Genomic DNA, 22129 nt, shown 5'->3' with positions numbered 1-22129 from the left:
GTCCCAAAGCCTGATACATAATAGGTGCTAAATAAATGTAAATAGGCAGTTGGATCAAAAAGGGAAAGTATTTGCAGGTTCTATGCACAAATCAGTAATAATATTTGGAAAATATTTTTGCATGGTTAGATTACTATTTTTAAGGAAAATGGTGTTTTTTATTATCATTTGTTAAAAGAGAGAATTCAAAGTAAGTCTGTTAAGATTGTTCAGCACTGCACTATGAAAAAGGTCACTGCTTTACAGTGTCTCATCTGAACAGAATCATTTGATGGAGGTGCTTGTCTCCAAAACAATCAACACCAGCATATTCTTCCTCTGTATACCCATGCCTTCCTCTCACCAAGATACAGAGTCTATTCTTGCCTTCCTCTTGTGGGCTGCTCTTAGTAACGTGCCCAATTAATCAAATGCAAGGAAATGACATTCTAGGACTTCTGAGTTGTTGTAAGAAGCCATGCATTTCTGCCGGAGCCTCTTTAAACATTCTCTCTTGGAACCCCCTCACTTTAGGAGAAGCCAGATTCCATGTAGGAAATACATCTACTCTACACCCAACTGGGAAAAAGCAACACAAGCCAACCCTCAGCTCCTTTGGCCATCTCAAGCCAAGTTCCAGACTTGGAAGTAAGAAAGCCATCTTGAACATTTTAGCCCCCAAAGATGCCACTTGGAGCATAACCGAGGCCCCAGTTGAGCCATTGTAACCTTTAGCCATTCCAGCCACTGCAAGTGAGGCCTGAGATAACCATGGGGGCCTCAAGTTGTCCCCACTGTGCCTGCCTGGGCTCCTGACCCACAAAGTCATCAAGACAACAAATAAATTATCTTTTCCACAACTATATTCTGGGGCATGTTATCTATTAATAGATTATAGAATATATATCATACAATCTTGTAAGTTTCTTGAGACTATAACTGAATGTTATTTATCTTTCTATCCCTAGCACAGTGCCTGGCACACAGTAGGCATCAATATTGTTTGTTGAACGAATGAATAAACAAGCAGATGTCTGCATAAAGTATTTGTAAGTCTATAACTATAACTAAGTCTCCTAAATCTTCTATTTCCATTCCCCAAACATAAGAAAGAACTGGTGGTTTCTAACCTCTTCGAGGTGAAAATGTTACTTCTCCAGACTTGTACCAGTAGGCTCACCAGATGTGCAGAGCACTGTTAAGCCTGGAGAGAGCTCTGTGTTGTACAGAGGCCCTGATCACTGGCCCTACTACTTAACAAGAAGGAATACACCAGTAATTCTCTCCTAAAGGCCATCATAGGGCTGTGTTTAAATACTGAGTATCTATAAAGTTCATGCGGAATTTAAAATATTAAACTATTTTAAAATTTAAAATTTGAAATTATTTTAAATTGCACACGAACATCATAGACCCTGTATAATAACAATAAATGCTTGCATAGGATTTGCCATGTGTCAGGTACTTTTCTTTCTTCCTTTTTTTTGAAACAGAGTCTGTCTTGCTGTTGCCCAGACTAGAGTGCCATGGCGGCAGCCTAGCTCACAGCAAACTCAAACTCCTGGGTTCAGGGAATCCTTCTGCCTCAGCCCCCTAGTAGCTGAGAATTACATGTCCACTACGACGCCCAGCTAATTTTTCTGTTTTTAGTAGAGACAGATTCTTTGCTCTTGCTCAGGCTGGTCTGGAACTCCTGAGCTCAAAGGATGCTCTTTCCTCAGCCTTCCAAAGTGCTAGGATTACAGTGTGAGCCACGGCACCCCACCCAGGCACTTTTCTAAGCCTATATAATGCATAACTCATTCACAAATCTATAATCTAAGTACTATTATAATTCCTATTTTACTGCTATGAAAAATACAGATCACATAGCCAACAGTGCAACACCTGGCTATGGTGGTCAGACTATTTTATTAAAAATGCTATTCTGCCTCCCTGGGAAGAATCATGCTGTTCCTTGTGGCTCCAAAATCATGATATTCTGGACAAAGTGGTAACTTGTATTTAGAAAAAAAAAAAGCTAAAAAAAATGCCATTCTTCTGACATCAGGCAAGACATGTAACTATGTGCTCTAATAGAATGTTTAGTAATTTGCTTTGGCTTCAAGCAAATAATAAAATTTTATTTTCTTTAGAGAGTTAGATAATCTGTAGGAAACAATGTCTTTCAAGTACCAAATTGTACTATTATTAACAACTTTTTTTATAAGTAAAATTTTCTAATATTGTGTCTGAATAATAGAGAGCAGCATTGGGGTCATGGAAAGGGCTCCTGTCCTCGAAAGCCATTAACCTGAGATTGGCTCTTAGAGTCCCATTGAATTCTAAACACATTTTTAAATCTAGGAGCAAAACTCTAATATTGTACGTAATTAAATTCATTCTGAGTAAAGTATTTGTATGTGTGGGTTGAATTGCCAGCATTTGAGCAGAATACTTATAGCAAACTGTGGGGTATTGTGTTGGTTACTCTGCACACTGGGTAAACATTGACCTATTTTAAATTGCTCTGTGACTCATCTACAAAGCTCCAGATCATAAGTGCAGCATTTAAATAGAGACATAAATGCCATGGTGGAGATTCTCCTCACTGCAGTGATGCTGCACCCTATCACAAAGCCCTCTAATTTGAGGTGTACCAAAAATAACATGGGTACATATGGAGCCACAAATTAACAGTTTCCATTAATAGGACCACTTTGTTGAAGACTCTCTTCTAAAACCCAAATGTCACATTAACATGTTTTGGTGTCAAGAAATTTCCAATCAATATTCCAGTGCCATAAAAAAAATCTAAGATGGGCAGATCTCTCATGTTTCTGTGGATTAAATGTCACAGTCAAAATGTTTAAATCACTCCAATGTTGTGCAGGGAAAAACAATAATTTCAAGAAAGTAGGCTTTCCAAGAACTATGGTCCAAAAGAAGAAAGGGTCCTAGGAGAAGACAGAGAAAGCCTTTGAACCAAACAGACAATATCTAGTTTAGCAAAGCAAATACTCGTGAAAAATGAGAAGCAAATACACTCTTCAACCTAATAAAGGTTCTCTGTCATTGTCTTCATTTACCAGTTTCCTTTTATCTTCTCCAAACCTGATTTCTTTCAGAAGTTCTTTATATGTACTTCTGAAAGGAAAAACTTTTTTCTGCAACAAATGAGCATGAATTTCTACCTCCACTACAGATGATCAGAGAACTGAAAGACGTACATGGAAACAGGAAAAACATCAGCATGGGCTGACAGGAAGTCAGTAGGCTCAGCTCAGACATTGAGATCGTCCAACAATGTAATTTGACCAAAATCATCTAACCTCCTTGGGCCACTGATTTCTCTTCCACAAAATAGAATTAAGACCTGCTTGTCTCACAGATTTTTATGAGATTATCTCTGTAGCACATTGTGCATAGTAACACACCAAATGTGATGTGGGATTTCATTTAAAATGTTATTAAACTCCTTCTGTCAAAGGCATGAGACTTAATATCTACTATTGTTTCTTTGTTAAAAGCAGAAATCTGCCAATGTTGGGGAAGCACCAAAAATGGGATTTTCTTCTTGATGCAATCAGAAAGATGGGAAGAGAGCTGAATCAGGAGTAGTGGTCATTTAATATTTAATGAGTGTAACCTGAATGCTTTGAATGGTCTGAACCACTTTCATGCCATCTAAAATCAACCCTGTTCCATTAGTGATAGGCACCCCACACTTTGGAAAACACCAACCTAGAGAATTCTTCTGCTTCTAGTGTTCTATGATTCTTATGGTTAATGATTTTGCCAAAGCCACACTTCAGTCAGTTGTGAAATTGGACTCAGCAGTATAGGATTCTTAGTGTCTTTCAGCTCTCCTACCTGCTGACAGCCACAATCAGCTAAGCTGCACATCAATCCTCAATTTTTACAAAGTGACAGACTGGATACGAGTGACAGACAGATCCCTCAAATAGATAATGACCTCAGGGAACTGGGATTTCATTACTGATGGTTGGCCATGGAAAACAAATTTTCAGTTGTTATCAAATTGAACTCCTGCAGATGAGTGATTGAGTCTATCAAGTGGCTAATCAGGGAGTCCCTGCTGCTGGTACACAGGCACAACATTCAACTTTTCATACTGGAGAACTCTGCAGACCCCTCCCTTTGGGTTACCTGTCAAGTAGATATGCCCAGGTATGAGTGCTCATGTCTTGACCTTTCAAAAAAATTAATTGGCACCACAAATGTGATCGTGTCACTCTCTTGCTTAAATCCTTCCATGGCTTCTCATTGCCTACAGGGTAGGTCCAAATTCTCTGACACAAACTCCATAGTCCCCCATGATCTCATCTTTGCTCATGCCCTGTGCAGTCCCATCTTGTTCCAGTCTTCAATTTGCTTTCTAAGCTCCAGCCATACTGATCTTTTATTTTCTCCAAAGTAGGCCTGCCCGTGCTGTTTTGTCTGCCAAAATGCTCTTACCTGGCTCCACCCCACACCCAACCCATTAATGCTCATTCATTCAAGTGTCAGATAAAACATCCTCAGAGGCATCATCCCTGAACCCCTAGATTAGATTAGGTTCATCTGTCACAAGCTTCTCTGATTGTTTTCTGCTGATAACCACAGTTGAATTACTGGTTTGTGTCTTTCCATTCCATTGGGGCATGGCTCATGGAAGGCTGGAAGTATATGTATCTTATCTATCCCGTAAGTCCCTGGCACAACCCAATGTCTGGCAGTCAGTAGACATTCACTATGCATTTTTTTCAGTGAATGAATAGTTTCAGGCTGGTCCACATTTAAAGCCACAAAGTAATTCAGAGTAACTTAATCTTGAGAGAAGACCTGGTATTTTGTTTTCCAACCTTATTTGGACCATCCTCTTTTTCAAAATGTATTTATTCTTGGTGTAGATCTCCCTGGTAGAGTGGAACAGAGAAAGGAGTAACTCAATCCTCTGTCCTTTAAGGAATCTTTCAGGATCCTTGGAATAGTTCTGTCATGGAGAATGCCGCATCCTCAAAGAGAATGCCACTGAAATAGCCAATCTAGGGGTTCAGGTGAACCTCAAACAACCTAGGGCATAGGAGACAATCTTGAGCTTACATCTTGTCTTTTTTTTAAGCAAGAAAATTTGTCTTGCTTTCATGTTGATGGGAGCTCCATGGCTGCTTGCTCAAGTAACTGTGGTGATAGAAGCAGTGGTGTAATGCATTTGGTATAAATAGCAGCAGCACAGTGTAGTGGAAAGAGCACTGGACAAAGAGTCAGAAGAGCTGGGCTCTGGTTCTGGCTCTGCCACTTATTTGCTGTGTGGCCTTAAGCATTTGGCTCTTTCTGGCTAAGATGTCCTTCCTGTGAAATAGGACAAATCTCTTGTCTATAGGGTTCTTGTAAGCACTAAAAGAGAAAATAATTTATTTTACTATTTTATCTAGGAGTTTCTGATACTTCAATGATTAAAGCAATTGGTAAACTTTAAAATACTAGAAAAAAATTGATAATTTAGCTACTAATTCTTGAGAATAGTTTTACACTCTTTATTTTGGGTAGTACCTGTTGTCAATGAGTTTTCCTTCCCTGCCATTTGATGGCAGGTGGAGATAGCTCTTTTCTCACCAGACTAGTGAGAGAGAAGTTAAAAATTAGTTGTGATCTTAAGACATAATTGAGCATTGATTAGATATGCTGTACCTCCCTGCTTTCATTCATTTTTCTGTGGTATAAAAATTATCTTTTAATAAGGTGACCGATATGAGACCACATTACAGATCAGACTCTCGTTTGTGTGATCAGAGCAAAAGGTTGACATAAAAATGATTAACTGAATCATAGGCCAAATAGGTTACCACCTACGTGGAATGATTTTAGAGGAAAGGTGAGAGGTCAGACAATTAAGTTCACGAACTCATCCTAGAAAAAATGCCACATACTTGATTGCTGAATATCATTCTAATCACCTTCAAGGTACTCCCCTTGGCCATCTGGTGACATAGTGATATTCAGCAATGAGGTATGTAGCACTTTATCTAGGTTGAGTTTCCAAACTCAACCAAACTTAATTGTCGGACCTTGTAACTCCTATCTGCTTACTGATGTTCAAATATCCATTAGTGAGACATAATTTTTATTTCTGCCTTTAGAGTTGATGTTGACATTTCAATCTCCTTTAGGAAAATAATTCAGTAAATTCTTAACCAAGATGCAGATTTTAATTGAAGGTATTTTTTGATAACACAACTTGAAAGAGAGAGCATTAGACATATGCTATATGAAAAAGGGAAAAGAGAAAACAAAGAATTAAATCAGCCTTCCAACTTTATTAGTTTAGACATTAAAATGGATCTATTTGGAAATGTACTGCTTTTTTAAATTATCACATTTGAAATAACTATTGTAAGAAAAATACAAGAAGCAGTAACTCCTATCTGAAGTCAACCCTCATAATGCTTTCTAGGTTCTATAATATTTCTCAGAACTCTGTACTGAACAGAGGTTGATTGACCTGTTTGTTGACACTGTCTTTCATTGCAGACTTATCAATGAATCTTTGAGGGACCAGCTATTGGTGACGATCCAGAAGACTTTCACATACACCCGAACCCAAGCTCAGCATCTGTTCATCATTCTCATGGAGTGCATGAAGAAGAAAGAATTGGTATGTAATTCCTCATGGGTGACTGGGCCCTCTTTGCATTCCCAACCATTTTCTTGAATCATGCACCATTTGCTTTCTGGCCAAGCTTCAAACCCTCCTTGGGCTCTACTGGCTCTAGAAATTTCCTCCCCTAAATAACAAAGACAAGAGCTCTTTTTCTGCCTTGACTTTCATGAAATGTATGCAGCAGATTTTTAGAATCATTTCTTTTCAGAACTCATCCAGATGCTCTGACTGCCTCAACCTCATGAGTTGAGGAGACAAAACCAGTTTCCTTCTGGAAAATGCTTCAGCTGATTCTCCTAGATTTGGGGTTTCACTTTGGTTATGAGTAATGAATCACTGATGTGCTTTGTATAGAACATTTTTAGTGACATAGGTTCCAGGCAAATCTGATAATCTGTGCAGGTGGGAAATGGAGAATTGTACCCAAGGAATGCTGGAAATGTCTGTAGTTTCTGAAGCGTTCACCAGTTGCTGCTAGTGTTTCTTACATCACAGCAAAATGTCTTATAAATGTGGTATTATCAGAGATCTTTTGTTGAGGTGAACAAAAATTTACATGAGCTGACATTTAACAAGTGATTGTGATATGCCCGGCAAGGAGATAAATCTTTATACACATTACCTTCTGTGATCTTTGCAACTGTCCTGAGGAGAGAAGTATAATTATTATCCTCACTGTACACATGAGGAAACTCAGGCTCACTGGACTAATAAATGAAGAATGAGGACTTAAAACCTGAAATGTTGAATCTCTGTGGGAAGTATTTTTTTTTTTTTTCCAGAAATTGTCTTATTGAAGCCAATGTAGTGAATCGCCCAGTTGGGGCAAATTTCCATTAGGTCTCAGCAAGACAGATTGTCCTCAAAGGTCAGTTGAGCCCAGCTGCTGACAAGGACGGCAAAACATTTAGAAAAAGAAGAATTGATAAGAGTAGACAAGACTCTGGAAATCATCCAACACAGCCTCTCTGAGAAGCCTTTCAGCAGCTTCCAGGTTTGGGATGAAGAGGGGTAGAGATGGGGTACACAGTCTGGCCATATCAAGAGACCAGCAAGCACTTGGGGCACACAATCATGACTGCTATCATCTCAGGGGAGCCTCCCCCAACCCTGACTATGCCGCCCACACAGGGCATCCTGCCATGTTGGATGTGGCTGGCTCATAGTGTTATAGCTCATGTGCTTCTCCACCCCAGGAGCTGCTGAACCTCTGAGCTTCCTCTTGCTACAGTAGGGATTTTCTGTGGAATACTGATGATTTTCCAGGGCTGAGGCCAATGCTGATGAAGAAAACTTGCCAGAGCTATACATTTCAGCAGTCCTACAAATTTCCTAGAAAGGCAACTAGGAGCAAAATTCTAGGAACCAATTGGAAGTCATAAAACCAAATGAAGCTGCATGAACTTTTCTGAGTGTTTCATGGAACTGTTCTGTGGGATTCTGCCTAATTGCCATGTTATTTAATCATGGCCCCGCTGAAAAGGTCAACTGCATTTTAATGCAAGTTATGTATTATAAGAAATTTGAGGTATTCTGAGCCCCTGGTTTAGGAAATGGGTTCTTAACAAGCAATACGTTACCTTCACATCTGGGCAGAAACAAATGAGAAATTTTTTAAATTATAATTGCAGTATAATTATAATTATTTCCATTTTTGAGGGACTAGTTATGTGCACAGACAGGACAAGACGCCTTACAAATGAAGTGGATGTGAGGTAGGCGTTGTTTTTCTCCTTTTGCAGGGCAGGGGAGGGAAGGGAGACTAGGAGAGGTGAGGAGGTTGCACACAGCCAGGAAAAGCAGAGCTGGGGCTGCCTTGCTGTACAGCCTATGTATTTTTCATTTATCAGACTACTCCGCACAGTGCGCAAAACAAGAAGGGCTTGCATACTGGAGTTCCTCTTTCCCCTGTATCCTTATAGTTGTTGCATTCCCCTTAGAAACTATGTGTTACAGAATATTATGAGACCAATGGTTCAGCAAAGGGATTTGATTCTAGGGCTGATAGACCAGCTTTCTCCTCCCAGCACCTGATTAGTTTACAGAATAAAGACCTGCACTGTTGATGCATATTTAATTTGTGAAATCTGGGCCTCTGGGTGGTGTGGCCTCATGGAACATGTGGAGTGATAGGTAGGGAGTCCCTCAGGATGTCATACAGAGACACAACTGTACTTCCTATACATTTCATTTAGTTATTGAAGAAATTCATTCACTTCTCTGCTTATGCAAAACTTGTCACCTTCTGAGAAGATATATCCCTCTAAAATCCAACCCATGAGCTAAATTCCATCAATGTTTTCACATTTAAAAATAATAACAATAATGAAAGAGATAAAAACTGTCCATAGTGTATTAAATTTGGGGATAAATGTAAGGGATCAGGACCTAGTGCCCCTCCACTTCGTCCTCCTCATAAAGAACATTGGGACCAGGAGGCCATGCTGATTATGTGCATAGAAACCATAGGGCCTTTTCCTCCAGAAGGCAGTGCCAGCCTCTTCTCTCCTGCTGCCTCTCATAGCACCTTTTGAGCCTCTGAGCTCCTGCCAAAGCCTTCCATTATCATGGCCAACCAACCAGCCTCAGAATGGGGCACTAAGTTTCCATTTTTTGTTGTTGTTGAGACAGAATCGCACTCCGTCACCCTGGAGTTGAATGCTGTGGCATCATCATAACTCACAGGAACCTCTTTTGGCTCAAGTGATCCTCTTGTCTCAGCCTCCCAAGTAGGTGGGACTACAGGTGCCTGCCACTACACCTGGCTAGTTTTTCTACTTTTAGTAGAGACAAGGTGTCACTCTGGCTCAGGCTAGTCTCAAACTCCTGAGCTCAGTCAGTCCACCCACCTTGGCCTCCCAGAATGCTAGGGTTACAGGTGTGAGCTATGGTGCCCAGCCATTAAGTTTGCTTTTTGATACCCTGTATTGAAGGAGAATGGGCAGAACTCAGTCTTGTAAGCCCCATGGTATATGTATCCCTGAACAAGTCATGGTGGATGACCACACCAGCCTTGCTCGAATTCACCTCCCACTTCCACACTGATGACTCCTCTAGTTCACTATCCACTCCTGCTGGCTGCTGGACATGCTCTGGTCCAATGCTGTTCATCTCATCACTCACCAGTCATGCTTGGGAATCATGTCTCCACTCAAAGTGATGCTGCTCAAAAATCCAAAACTAAAATCCACTCCCTGCTCCAAGAACAACTTCCCTGTCTCCCCTGCTCCCACCACCTCATTTGTACTGAACCTGAATTTGGAGCCAAGGTTCTCTGTAATTCACTAGCCTGAGATCAAATGCTTCAGGTAATCTATGTGGAAAAATGTTTGAAATTGTAGTTTTTTTTCTCTGTGCCTTATTGATAATCCACACTGTCTATTTTCACTCTCCCCTCATCTGAGTTCACTCACCTTTCCACTCCTCCCTACTGTGCGCCTAATGCTTCACTATATCACTTCCAGAATGGAGTCATTCATCCTAATGCAACTAAGCCTTCGGTGGTGCTGGGCAATCCTTGCACTTGTCTTCAGTCAATAGACACCTAACTCTTTTCAAGTTTCAAAACATACCACTCCCCCTAATTCTTTTCATATATTTTATATACACTAATCCTTTCATGGCTATATGTGTTGTAGATACCTTCTTTCAGTCTGGGGCTTGTTTCTTCACTATGTTAATGATGTCCTTTGATAAACAGGAATTCTCAAATTTAGTTGTTTAAGGACAGGAATACATTCAGAGAAATGAATAGCTATGTGATTTCACTGTTGTGCAAACATCATAGAGAGCACTTACACAAAACTAGATGGTCTAGCCTACTTCACACCTAGGCTATATGGTACAGCCTCCTGCTCCTAGGCTGCACACCTGTCTAGCATGGTATCATACTGAATACTGTTAATAACTGCAACACAACAGTATTTGTGTACAAAGCATATCTAGATACACAAATACTTTTTCCCTTGGTGTCATATTTTTAGAAAAGTAATTTTAAATTTCCCACTATAAGAAATTACATTAATTTCTCTGTGAAATTCTGTCAAATGGTTGCTTTATATATTTTGAGATTATGTTATTAGGCTCAGAAACTTATAGCTAAATTTCCTACTGAGTTTTTTATTTCTTTTTTCTTTCTTTTTTTTTTTTTTTAAACAGACAGGGTCTTGCTCTATCATGGAATTATCGATGGAATTATCATAACTCACTGCAACTTCAAATTCCTGGGCTCTGGTGATCCTCCTGCCTCAGCCTCCTGAGTAGCTGGGACTATAGGCCTACACTATCATACCTGGCTAATTTTTTCTATCTTGTATAGAAACAGTGTCTTACTATGTTTCTCAGGCTGGTCTTGAACTCCTGACCTCTAACAATCCTCCCACGGTGGCCTCCCAAAGTCTTGAGATTGTAGCATGAGCTACCACACCTGGCAAGTTAGTTTTCTATCATTATTCAGTAACCTTTTTTATTCCTGACAATGCCTTTTTCTTACATTTCAGTTCATCTGATCTTAATACACTTATATCAACTTCTTTCAGTTCATACATTCCCAGTATAGAAAATTTCCATACTTTTTCTTTGTTTTCTTTTCAATGTTTCTGTACGTATGTATTAGGTAAGTTTCTTAAAAATGGTACAAAATGTTTGTTTTCAATATAATATTAGAAGCTCTATTTTTAAAAGGGTAAGTTTAATCTATTTGCATGTATTTTATCCTGTTTACCCAGAATAATTTTTTCAACTTCATTCATTCAGTAACATTTTCTCAACTGCTGAGTCTCTTATTGTATTACCCCTTTTTCTCAGTAATGTCATATATCTATTGGCTTCACAATAACTTTGTCGGAAATTATTTATAAAACTCTATGTCTGGCCCTTTCTCTCCCAATCTGCACAACCATAAGCTGCAGTTGGATGTCTCACCAGGTTGCCCCATTGTTACTTCAAGTTCAGTGTGTTCTGGAAACAAAATCAACGTCTCCAATCTCATCCCAACCCTACACTTTGTAATGATTCCCCTTCCTACTCTTCCTTCATTCCCTCAGTTTGGAAAGCGTCAGCGTTCCTTTCTCTCACTGCACTGCAACCCACCAGCCTTTTCCAAGTCCTTTAGATTTTCCTTTGGCAGTGCCTTTCACATTTGCCCCCACTACTTTGATTTTGGTGCCACCATCCTCATTCACATCCTGTTTCTCTGCCCCAGGGTCATCGCAATGGATTCCTACTGTTGTCAAGAAGGAAACCTCATTCCCCCTGCTCCAGGCTTGGTCTCCTTGAGGCCCTATTGTGATTTTGTAACTATGCTGCTCAGATGGTTTCAAGGACTCCTTTTGGCTACTGACTAAAGTCCAAACTATTTACTGTGGCTTTGGAGGCCCTCCACAGTCTGCATCCTCACAGTCCCCATTTCTTCTTCTTAATCACCCTGTTCCCCAGCCAAGGAAGTCAGGCTTTCCAAACTCCCTTTCCTTTACCTGGAAAATCATTCTCTTCTGCTCCTGTTTGCACTTGCTCAAATCATATGCAACTGCAAACATCCAGCTGTGACATCTCACAACTGCTTGCTATGACTTCAACAGAAAAGTGTGGTAGGATCTTGCATTTGCCTGGCGGCCTATGTCTAAGCTCCTCATTAGCTGAAGCTGTGATGCATCGTTGTTCACACAGGGTCCCTGACATGGGTTATTAGGTGTGTAACCTCTGCTAGGATTAATGGTTATTATAACCATTTTAAATGAAATATCTTTAGTGGCTGGCGAAAGAAAGAGAAGGGAGAAAAAAAGGAGAATAAAAGAGGAAAAGGAAAAAAAAAAGAAAGAGGGAGAGAGAGGGAGATTCCAATAATCACCCTTTGAACTTACATCTGAGTCAAATGGACTTTATCCACTATGCTTCTTTTACACAAATGAAATAATCATATGTCAGACTTCTTTTCCCATAAGGGAGAAATGTGAGCCCATATTTACTTATGTTGGAAGATGAAAATTAAACACCAAAAATTTTGTACTAATTTTTTCACCTTCTCTACAATGACTTTGTTTAATAATGCTTGATTATAAAATACAAGGAATAAACTGAATTTTGTTCTTCTTACCTCAGAACCTAGAGTGCTTTAGTGTTTTGTGATTTTTATGTGTTACCAAAAAGGAATATGTAAAAAAAAAAAAAAAAGAAAGAAAGAAAGAAGGATGCAGTGCATATATACTATGAAAGAGAGAGAGAGAAAAGGCTTGAGGGAATTTGTTTGCCTCCTCCACCGCTGTGAAAGAGCATTTCTATTTCTTCTCAAACATTGTGGTAGAGAGAGCTGTTTTGTAAACTGGATACATTATTCTATGACTTTCAGCCATTCGGCCTAAAAGCATCTCTTCTTAGCTGTGAAAGGTTTCTTCCTCTCTGACCTTAAATAGTCCTATTGTGCTCCTTTGGTCACTGGTATTAAACATGGGAGATACTGGAGACTTCTGTATCACCATCTGGGAGGTTACCCACAGGTATATGTTTCCTCTTGACTGTACTTTCTGTCCATTAAAGTGAAGGACAAAAGATAGTATTGAAGATGAAACGACGGGTCACTGAAGCCACAGTATACTACACTGACAATATTAACTAAGAGTGGAGAAAATACAGGGAAAGAGGAGATATCTAGGCTTAGATGCTAATAGTCCCTGCAGCTACTTTCAGAAAAACCATAATTACATTTTATAATTTCCCAGTGCTTCCTAGGAGCTATACTGGGACCTCAGCCAACGGTTGAGGCTGAAAAGATTCTCACTGGATTCAGACCAACCAAAAAAGAACCAAGGAGCCGAAGGTAATACATGTGTGGATTAACTACAATGATAAAGCTCTGCCATGTCTGTTATCTCACAGATTTTATCATGAAAATAACCTCCCATGGTAGGCAGGACAGCTGTTACTGTGTATGTGTTACTCATGGTGACCTCAGACTCACTAATGCTGAGAGATGTGTCTAAATCTACACAGCTCCAGATAGCAAAGCTAGGATACAACCCTAAAACTAATAATAGTAACAATAATAATTACATTATTTTTCTAATTAAAAATATTTTAAGGGAGGCATAGGGAGAGATTAGGGAAGGGTTTCATTTATATAAATTTACAAGATGGGTATGAAATTTTGGTAAATGTATAAAATGCAGTGTGATTTCGTCAGGGTGTTTAGGTGTCCATCACCCAAGTATAATACCTTTTTAAAGTATAATCATCCTATCCTTCTATTAAACATTGAATTTATTCCTTCTATATTACTGTATGTTTGTTTTACCCAGTTCCCTTGATCTCCTCCCTACCCCCAGTCTCTGTTCTTTATCTTTCCACTCTCTACCTCCACATCTTCACTCCCACAGGTAAGTAAGAATGTGCAATATTTGTCTTTTTGCACCTGATTTTTTTACTTAATGACCTCCAATTCCAACCATGTTGCTGCAGATGGCATTATTTCATTCTTTTTTATTGTTGACTAGTATTTCATTGTGTATATATAGCACATGCATTGACATTTAGGTTAATTCCGTATCTTTGCTATTGTGAATAGTGTTGCAATAAACATGTAAGTGCAGGTATTCTTTTGATAAATTGACTTTTTTATTCCTTTCAGTAAATACCCAGTAGTGGGATTGCTAGATGGTATGTTAGTTCTATTTTTAGTTTTTTGAAAAATCTCCATACTGTTTTTCATAATGGCTGTACTAGTTAATATTCCCACCGACATTGTACATGAGTTGTCTTTTCTTCACTTCTCCAACCTCTGTGATTTTTTGTTTTTGAAAATAGCCATTCTGCCTGGGGTAGGACGATATCCCATTGTGATTTTGATTTTCATTTCTCTGGTGATTAGTGATGTTGACCCTTTCTTCATACACCTGATGGTCACTTATATATCTTCTTTTGAGAAATTTCTATTCATATCTTTTGCCCATTTTAATGGTTTTTTTCTGTTTAGTTACTTGAGTTCCTTGTATATTCTGAATATTAGTCCCCTGTGATATGAAATATATTGCAAACATTTTCTTCCATTCAACAGGTTGCCTTTTTGCTCTGTTGATTTTTTTCTTTTGCTATGCAAAAACTGCCTAGGTTAATTAAATTCTATTTGTCTATTTTTCCTTTTGTCGCCTGTTTTTGAGAACTCGTTCATAAATTCTTTGCCTACACCTTTGTCCAAAAGATTTTCCCTAGGTTTCCTTCTAGTATTTTTATACTTTCCGGTCTTATATTTAAGTCCTTAATCCATTTGGAGTTGATTTTTGTATATGGTGAGACATAGGGGTCCATTTTCATTCTTGTGCATGGGGCTATCCAATTTTCCTGGCACCGTTTACTGACAGGGTGTCCTTTCACCAGTGTAAGTTTCTGTCAGCTTTCTCAGAGATCTGTTGACTATAAATATGTGGCTTTATTGCCATGTTCTCTATTCTATTCCATTGGTCCATAAATCTGTTTGTATAACAATACTCTGCTGTTTTGGTGATTATAGAATTGTAATGTATTTTCAAATCAGGTTATGTGATACCTCCAACTTTATTCATTTGCTTAAGATTGCTTTCACAATTCAGGCTCCTTTTTAATTTAATAAGAACTTTAGGATCATTTTTCTAATTATGTGAAGAATGACATTGATATTTTAAAAAGAATTACCTTGCATTTACAGATTGCTTTAGGCAATGTGGTCATTTTAACATTATTTCTTCCATTCCATGAGCATGGAATGTTTTTTCCATTTATTTGTTTCATTTTCAATTTCTTCCATCAGAGTTTTATATTTTCCTTGTAGAGATATTTCACCTCACTGGTTAAATTTATTCCTAGGTATTTTTTTTTTTGTAGCTATTGTAAATGAGATTATCTTCTTGATTTCTTTCTTGGCTAGATCATTGTTGGTGTGCAGAAATGCTACTGACTTTTTGTATGTTTATTTTGTATTCTACAAGCTTACTAAAGTTATTTCTCGAATCTAAGAGGTTTTCGGTGGAAGCTCTAGGTTTTTCTAGATATAAGCTCATATCTTCAGCAAATAGGGACAATTTAACTTCTTTTTTTCATACTTGGGTGCCTTTTATTTATTTCTCTTGCCTGATTGCTCTGGGTTGGACGTCCAGTACTACGTTGAATAAAAGAGCTGAAAATGGGCACCCTTGTCTTCTTCTAGTTCTCAGAAGAAAGGCTTTCAGCTTTTCCTCGTTCTGTCTGATGTTAGCTGAGGCCTATATTTACTTGTCATACATGGCCTTTATTATTTTACAGGTGGATAGAGGAGTAAGTTCTAGTGTTCTACAGCACTTTAAGATGATTATAGTTAACAATGATATGTTAATAGTATATATTTTCAAACTACTAAAAGGAAGGATATTGAAGGTTCCTGACACAAGAAATGATAACTGTTTGAGATGATGGATATGCTAATTACCCTGATTTGATCACTTTCCATTATATGTATTGAAACATTATCCTTTTTTTTTTTTTACCTCCTTTATGTTTACATGGATGGAGCTGGAAAATATTCTTCTTAGTGAAGTATCTCAGGAATGGAAAAAAAAAGTATCCAATGTACTCAGTACTACTGTGAAACCAATTTATAATAACTCACACTTGCATACAAAAAATTAAATACAACTTTAGTCTATGATGAAGGAGGGAAGGGGAGGGTGAGGAATGGGGAGGGGGTGGGAGGGATAGTAGGGAATAGTAGGGGGACCACAACTATGGAGCACATTGCAAGTACAAGTTGGTTCTGTCATGTGTAGAACACAAATGTCCTAATGCTATAATTGGGGAAATGAGATGAAAGCTATGCTGATTAGTATAATGTAAGCACTCCAATTTGTACAAATAATCAACACACTGAAATGGACATAAATGTATTTATGATCTATGTACAAAAGACTTACTAAAAAAAAGCAACATTATCCTGCATCCCATAAATATGTACAATTAAGTGTCAACTAGAAAAATAAAAAAGATATTTTAATTGTAGATACATAAAAAAATAAAGGACTACATAAAAAACTTAAATAACCATGATTATAATTTTGGTACATTTTCCATTTTTCTATGCATAATTTTTACATAATTGAGGAAATTATTTACATATATTTCTATATTCAGTATGTTTTCACTTGATAATACATATAATGATTTTCCTGTCTCATTAAAAATGGGATTTATATGAAACAAGAAAAGAAAAACCCACAAGAAAGAAAAACTTGAGTATATTCTAGTGAGGGAGAGGAAGAGGAGGGAGGGTAATTGGCAAGTTCTCATATGATGTGCACAATATGAGGGTGTTCAGCACGCTCGCTGGGTGAAGGGCTCAACTCAAATATAGGCAAACTACTTCACTGTCATGAAATGGAATCATTTTGCTTCCAAAACTATAGGGGATAGACTAGGAACCAAAGAGAGAAAATGCCTTACAAGATAGAATATTCTTATGATAGCTCTCAAGAAAGACTTTTCCCAGGAATGCCTACCAATATTCTCACCCATGCCTCTCCGCTTGCTCTGACACCGGACTCTCAGCTCAGCCACTCTGTTCTTCTTTCAATACTTCTAACACACCTGAGTCTTGTGTGGCCTCAGACATTTGTTAACATCCTTCCTTCAACCTGAAACTCTTTCCCTCCTCTTTCCAGGTCTCCAAGTGGCTGGCTTCTTCTCATTCTTCACACTCAGCTTGAACGTCGCCTCCTTCAGGAAGCCTTCCCTGACCACCCTATGTAAAGCAGTCCCCCTTCCTTTCTCCTATCCCTTTCCTAATGACACGCCATACTTTGCATATATTTATGTTTGCATGTATTTTTGTCTGTCTGTACCTTGAACCTCTATAAAGGCATATCTGCCTCACCCATCACTTCACTCATTTCTAGATGCAAAGGAGATACTCAAATTAAGTATTCACTGAATAAATAAATAAAGCCCAGATCTTTTATATATGATGCCATATCTTCTCCCCTCTCCCCTTTTTATAACTACCATTTAGGGGGGACTCTATTTCAGGTACTTTGCACATATCTCATTTAAGACTTAAAACAATCAACATCATGCTCATTAGTCCTCCGATTTTATAGATGAAGAAAAGAAGATTTGAGAAATTAGGTTTCTTGCGTAAACCGCCACTATAACTGAATCACCCAGGATTCAAGCACAGATGTGCCTAATCCCAAAGATTTTGCTCTTTCACTTTGTGACATTCTCTAAGGGGGACGTATAATCTTTCTGAAGATCTGAACAGCCATGGTGTTTATGTACTTCTCTTCCTCTCCTTCTGTTTGTTTGTTGCTTCTCCCCATTCCCCATTTCACACTGGCAAAAACATGGATGTTCAGTGGAGCTCACACAGGGAAACCATCCCTGTCGGCTAACGTTTTCTGGAAACACTGAAGTCATAAAATCACTTTGCAAGCTTCTTTTCCATGACTCTCATAGAAATCTCCTCTCTGAATACCTGTTTCCAGCGCCCCGTTGAGCAGGCTTTGGCACACCATACCCAGCCCTGCCTCATCAGAGAAATGCCTCTGCACAGCTAAGAGCTGTGGGGAAAAGGTACCATGCCCAGATAACACACCCACCCACATCCCAAACTCTTGGGGCTCACAAGGACCAACTTGCAAGTTTCATTTGGATAAAAAATAATGAAGAGAAACCCAATCCTGACACAGAACTGGAGACCGCCAGGACTTGTGTTGGCTCCAAATGCCGATGTTTCAGCTTTGGCTGAGACAAAATGTTTCTGGACAACCCGATTTCTAACTAGACCTTGACCATCTGCCATCCATGAGCCATAGCCTCTTTGTCTTCCTCCATCACAGATCCTCAGAAACTCTCCATCCCTACTGCAGCTGTTTTATCTCCTTGTGTGGGTTGATTTTGTCTCTCTGACAGCTTAGCAATACTTGGTAGTTTTCTCAGTCCCGATAGGATAAGCCAGAGGGCTCAGAGAGGAGGGTTTTCCAAATTACCTTGTAACCTTCCCAGGAAGTCTCAGACGCCTTGTGGGCCCACGCACATGGAGGGGTGGGAAGCAGGGCAGATGCCCAGCACAGCACATATTGTACACCAATAAACATGGACATATGCAACCTAAGCTCACTGCAGGAAAAATCCAAGTAGGAATTATATCTCGTTTGAAAGCCAAGCTATCACACAATACAAGAAATAATAAAACACAGACAAGAAGCCCAGGATGGACTCAGCAACTGCTCGTGGCATCCATGGGGTAGGCTCCGGCTTGGAACATTCACTTCTATTCCTCTTAGGATCCCCTGTGTGTCATACAAGCAAGATAAAGTCTCTGCCTGTTGCCTGCAGCAATAGTCTTCTGGTCACCAAAGTTCTTTTGCAGGCATTCAGGAGTGTGATAGGTATGGAAATGCTCAATGGGTGCTTCACATAGGGTGAGAAAATAATTTCTCTAGGCCAGAATTAGGATATAAAAGTATAAGTTTATTTTATATTTTGAGAGGAGAGAGAGAAATGAGAGACTGGAAAATGGGAAAAGAGAGAGAGAAATGGCATAGCATCCCCTAGAAAAAAAGAAGGAATGAAAGATGAAAGGAAGGAGGGAGGGAGGAAGGGAAGGAAGAAAGGAGGAAGGGAGAAGGGAGGGAGGGAGGAAGGAGGAAGGGAGAAGGAAGGGAGGAAGGGAGGGAGGGAGGAAGGGAGGAAGGTAGGGAGGGAGGGAGGAAGGAGAAAGGGAGGAGGGAGGGAGGAAGGTAGGGAGGGAGGGAGGAAGGAGAAAGAGAGGAGGGAGGGAGGAAGGAGAAAGGGAGAAGGGAGGGAGGAAGGAGAAAGGGAGGAGGGAGGGAGGAAGGAGAAAGGGAGAAGGGAGGGAGGGAGGAAGGAAGAAGGAAGGGAGGAAGGGAGGGAGGGAGGAAGGAAGGAAGGAAGAAAGGAAGGGAGGGAGGGAGGAAGGAAGGGAGGGAGGGAGGGAGGAGAAAGGGAGGAAGGAGGGAGGAAGGAGAAAGGGAGAAGGGAGGGAGGGAGGAAGGAAGAAGGAAGGGAGGAAGGGAGGGAGGAAGGAAGGAAGGAAGAAAGGAAGGGAGGGAGGAAGGAAGGGAGGGAGGGAGGAGAAAGGGAGGAAGGAGGGAGGAAGGAGAAAGGGAGAAGGGAGGGAGAGAGGAAGGAAGAAGGAAGGGAGGAAGGGAGGGAGGGAGGAAGGAAGGGAGGGAGGGAGGAGAAAGGGAGGAAGGAGGGAGGAAGGAGAAAGGGAGAAGGGAGGGAGGGAGGAAGGAAGAAGGAAGGGAGGAAGGGAGGGAGGGAGGAAGGAAGGAAGGAAGAAAGGAAGGGAGGGAGGGAGGAAGGAAGGGAGGGAGGGAGGAAGGAAGGGAGGGAGGGAGGAAGGAAGGGAGGGAGGGAGGAGAAAGGGAGGAAGGAGGGAGGAAGGAGAAAGGGAGAAGGGAGGGAGGGAGGAAGGAAGAAGGAAGGGAGGAAGGGAGGGAGGGAGGAAGGAAGGAAGAAAGGAAGGGAGGGAGGGAGGAAGGAAGGGAGGGAGGAGAAAGGGAGAAGGGAGGGAGAAGGAAGGGAGGGAGGGAGAGAGGAAGGAAGGAGGAAGGGAGAAGGGAGGGAGGAAGGGAGAAGGGAGGGAGAGAGGAAGGAAGGAGGAAGGGAGAAGGAAGGGAGGGAGGGAGGAGAAAGGGAGAAGGAAGGGAGGGAGGGAGGAGAAAGGGAGAAGGAAGGAAGGGAGGGAGGGAGAGAGGAAGGAAGGAGGAAGGGAGAAGGGAGGGAGGAAGGGAGAAGGGAGGGAGAGAGGAAGGAAGGAGGAAGGGAGAAGGAAGGGAGGGAGGGAGCAAGGAAGGAAGGAAGAAAGGAAGGAAGGAAGGAAGGGAGGGAGGGAGAAGGAAGGGAGGGAGGGAGGGAGGAAGGAAAGCAGGAAAGACACTGGGGTCCTGTGGGTAACTGAATTTAAGGGAGACCAAAAAAGTAATTGTAGTTGAATTCATAAGGCCCATCCGCTTTTCCTCTGACAAGGTTAAAGACATTTCCATTGTTTGTCCTGGACACTCAGGAACTACTTGGGGCTGAAAGCAATAGGTGTGAAGTTTCAGTTAAACAAGATGAGTTCTAGAGATCCACTATACAGCATTGTGCCTAACCATACTTGTATTGCACACTTAAAATCTGGTAAAAGGGCAGATCTCATGTTAAGTGTGCTTACTACAATTAAAATTTTAAGACAGAGATTTCAATAGTTATCTTTCTTCTCTTCTTAAACCCCAGAGAAATGGTATCAAAATACTTTTGTCCTATGGGCTACAAAGGAATCAAAGCAGATCAAATAATAATAACAGTAATGCTAAAAAAGCTGAATTTACTAAGTACGTATTAGGTACTGAGAAATATATATATGTGTGTATACAAATGTGTTTGTATGTATATATGTATATTGTGTGTGGACATATATAAATATATATTCCCATTTCATTTAAACCAAAAATCATTTTAAGAAAAGGAATTATGCCATCATTCTTTGTAAAGCTTTGAGAGGCTAAATAATTTTCCCAAATGATACAGAGAGTTAAGAGCAGCATCAAAATCTAAATTCAGACTTGTTTGAATAGAAAGCTTGCATTTTCCCCACTTCCCTCTCCTGATGCGAGAAGGCCAGATTTTAACTCTGCAGCCCAGATATCTCACCTTCAAATAGCCTGATTAGATGGAAAGCAATCTAGATGATCTCTAGGTCCCATCTGGCACTGCCTTTTTAGAATTCAGTGATTCATTTACATAGTAAGAGTTCTCATTCATATTTCAAAGTACTTTCACATTTCTCAGTGAACAATCATCTTGAAATTGAGTATAGCTTCGATCCAGTTCATTTTGTCGATTGTGAAAGTAATATATGCTAATTACAAATATGTTTATTATAGAAAATCTTTAAACTATCAAAATATAAAAGGAGGAAAAATATCATCCGCAGGCTCATAAGCACCAAGGACTTCCACTGAAATTTCCTTCTAGAATAATTTTGAATATATATAAGTTTTCATCACTTCTTAGCCTGTTGAATAAGGTCAAGTATATATACACACACATAAGTTTTGGACATTATGTTGTTTTATTTTAAACACAAGTGTAATGTTACATATATATGGAGAGCTTTCATTTAGCAATAACATTTGCATATTTTCATTCTATATAAATATATATACACAGGGTGACCATAATGTTCGTGTGCACACTATTTTACATTGCACATAAACTTTATGGCCACCCTATATTTTTAAATTTCAAATTAGTATGAGGGTACAAATGTTTAGGTTACATTGTTTTCACTTCCAAGGTAAAGTTCAAGTTATGGAGGAGCCCTTCCTTCACCAGGGGGTGTACTGACCACCCTCACTGTGTGCACATTAGGTAAGATACCACCAATTGCCCTCCTTCTTACTGCCAATCACCCTCCCCCATTCCATCTACCTCCTCTCCACTCCCCCTTGCTAGACTCTATTTGGGTTTTATCACTTGTTGGGCGTGTAATTGTTTATATAT

General features: G+C 39.8%; 1 protein-coding gene across 7 annotated transcripts in view; it reads left to right on the top strand.

The window, feature by feature from the left end:
• TRPM3 (transient receptor potential cation channel subfamily M member 3) overlaps positions 1-22129 on the top strand; it is a 584594-nt gene that overhangs the window by 374124 nt on the left and 188341 nt on the right. For all 7 annotated transcript variants that reach the window (XM_053574847.1, XM_053574838.1, XM_053574844.1 and 4 more), the window contains one exon: positions 6493-6616. In XM_053574847.1, the coding sequence (XP_053430822.1) occupies positions 6493-6616 (124 nt within the window). The remainder of the gene's footprint in view (positions 1-6492; positions 6617-22129) is intronic.

Source organism: Nycticebus coucang, chromosome 2, assembly GCF_027406575.1.
Source record: "Nycticebus coucang isolate mNycCou1 chromosome 2, mNycCou1.pri, whole genome shotgun sequence".
NCBI classification, from domain to species: Eukaryota; Metazoa; Chordata; class Mammalia; order Primates; family Lorisidae; genus Nycticebus; species Nycticebus coucang.
The sequence above is the reverse complement of the archived record's forward strand: the minus strand, read 5'-3'. Positions and strand labels throughout refer to the sequence as shown.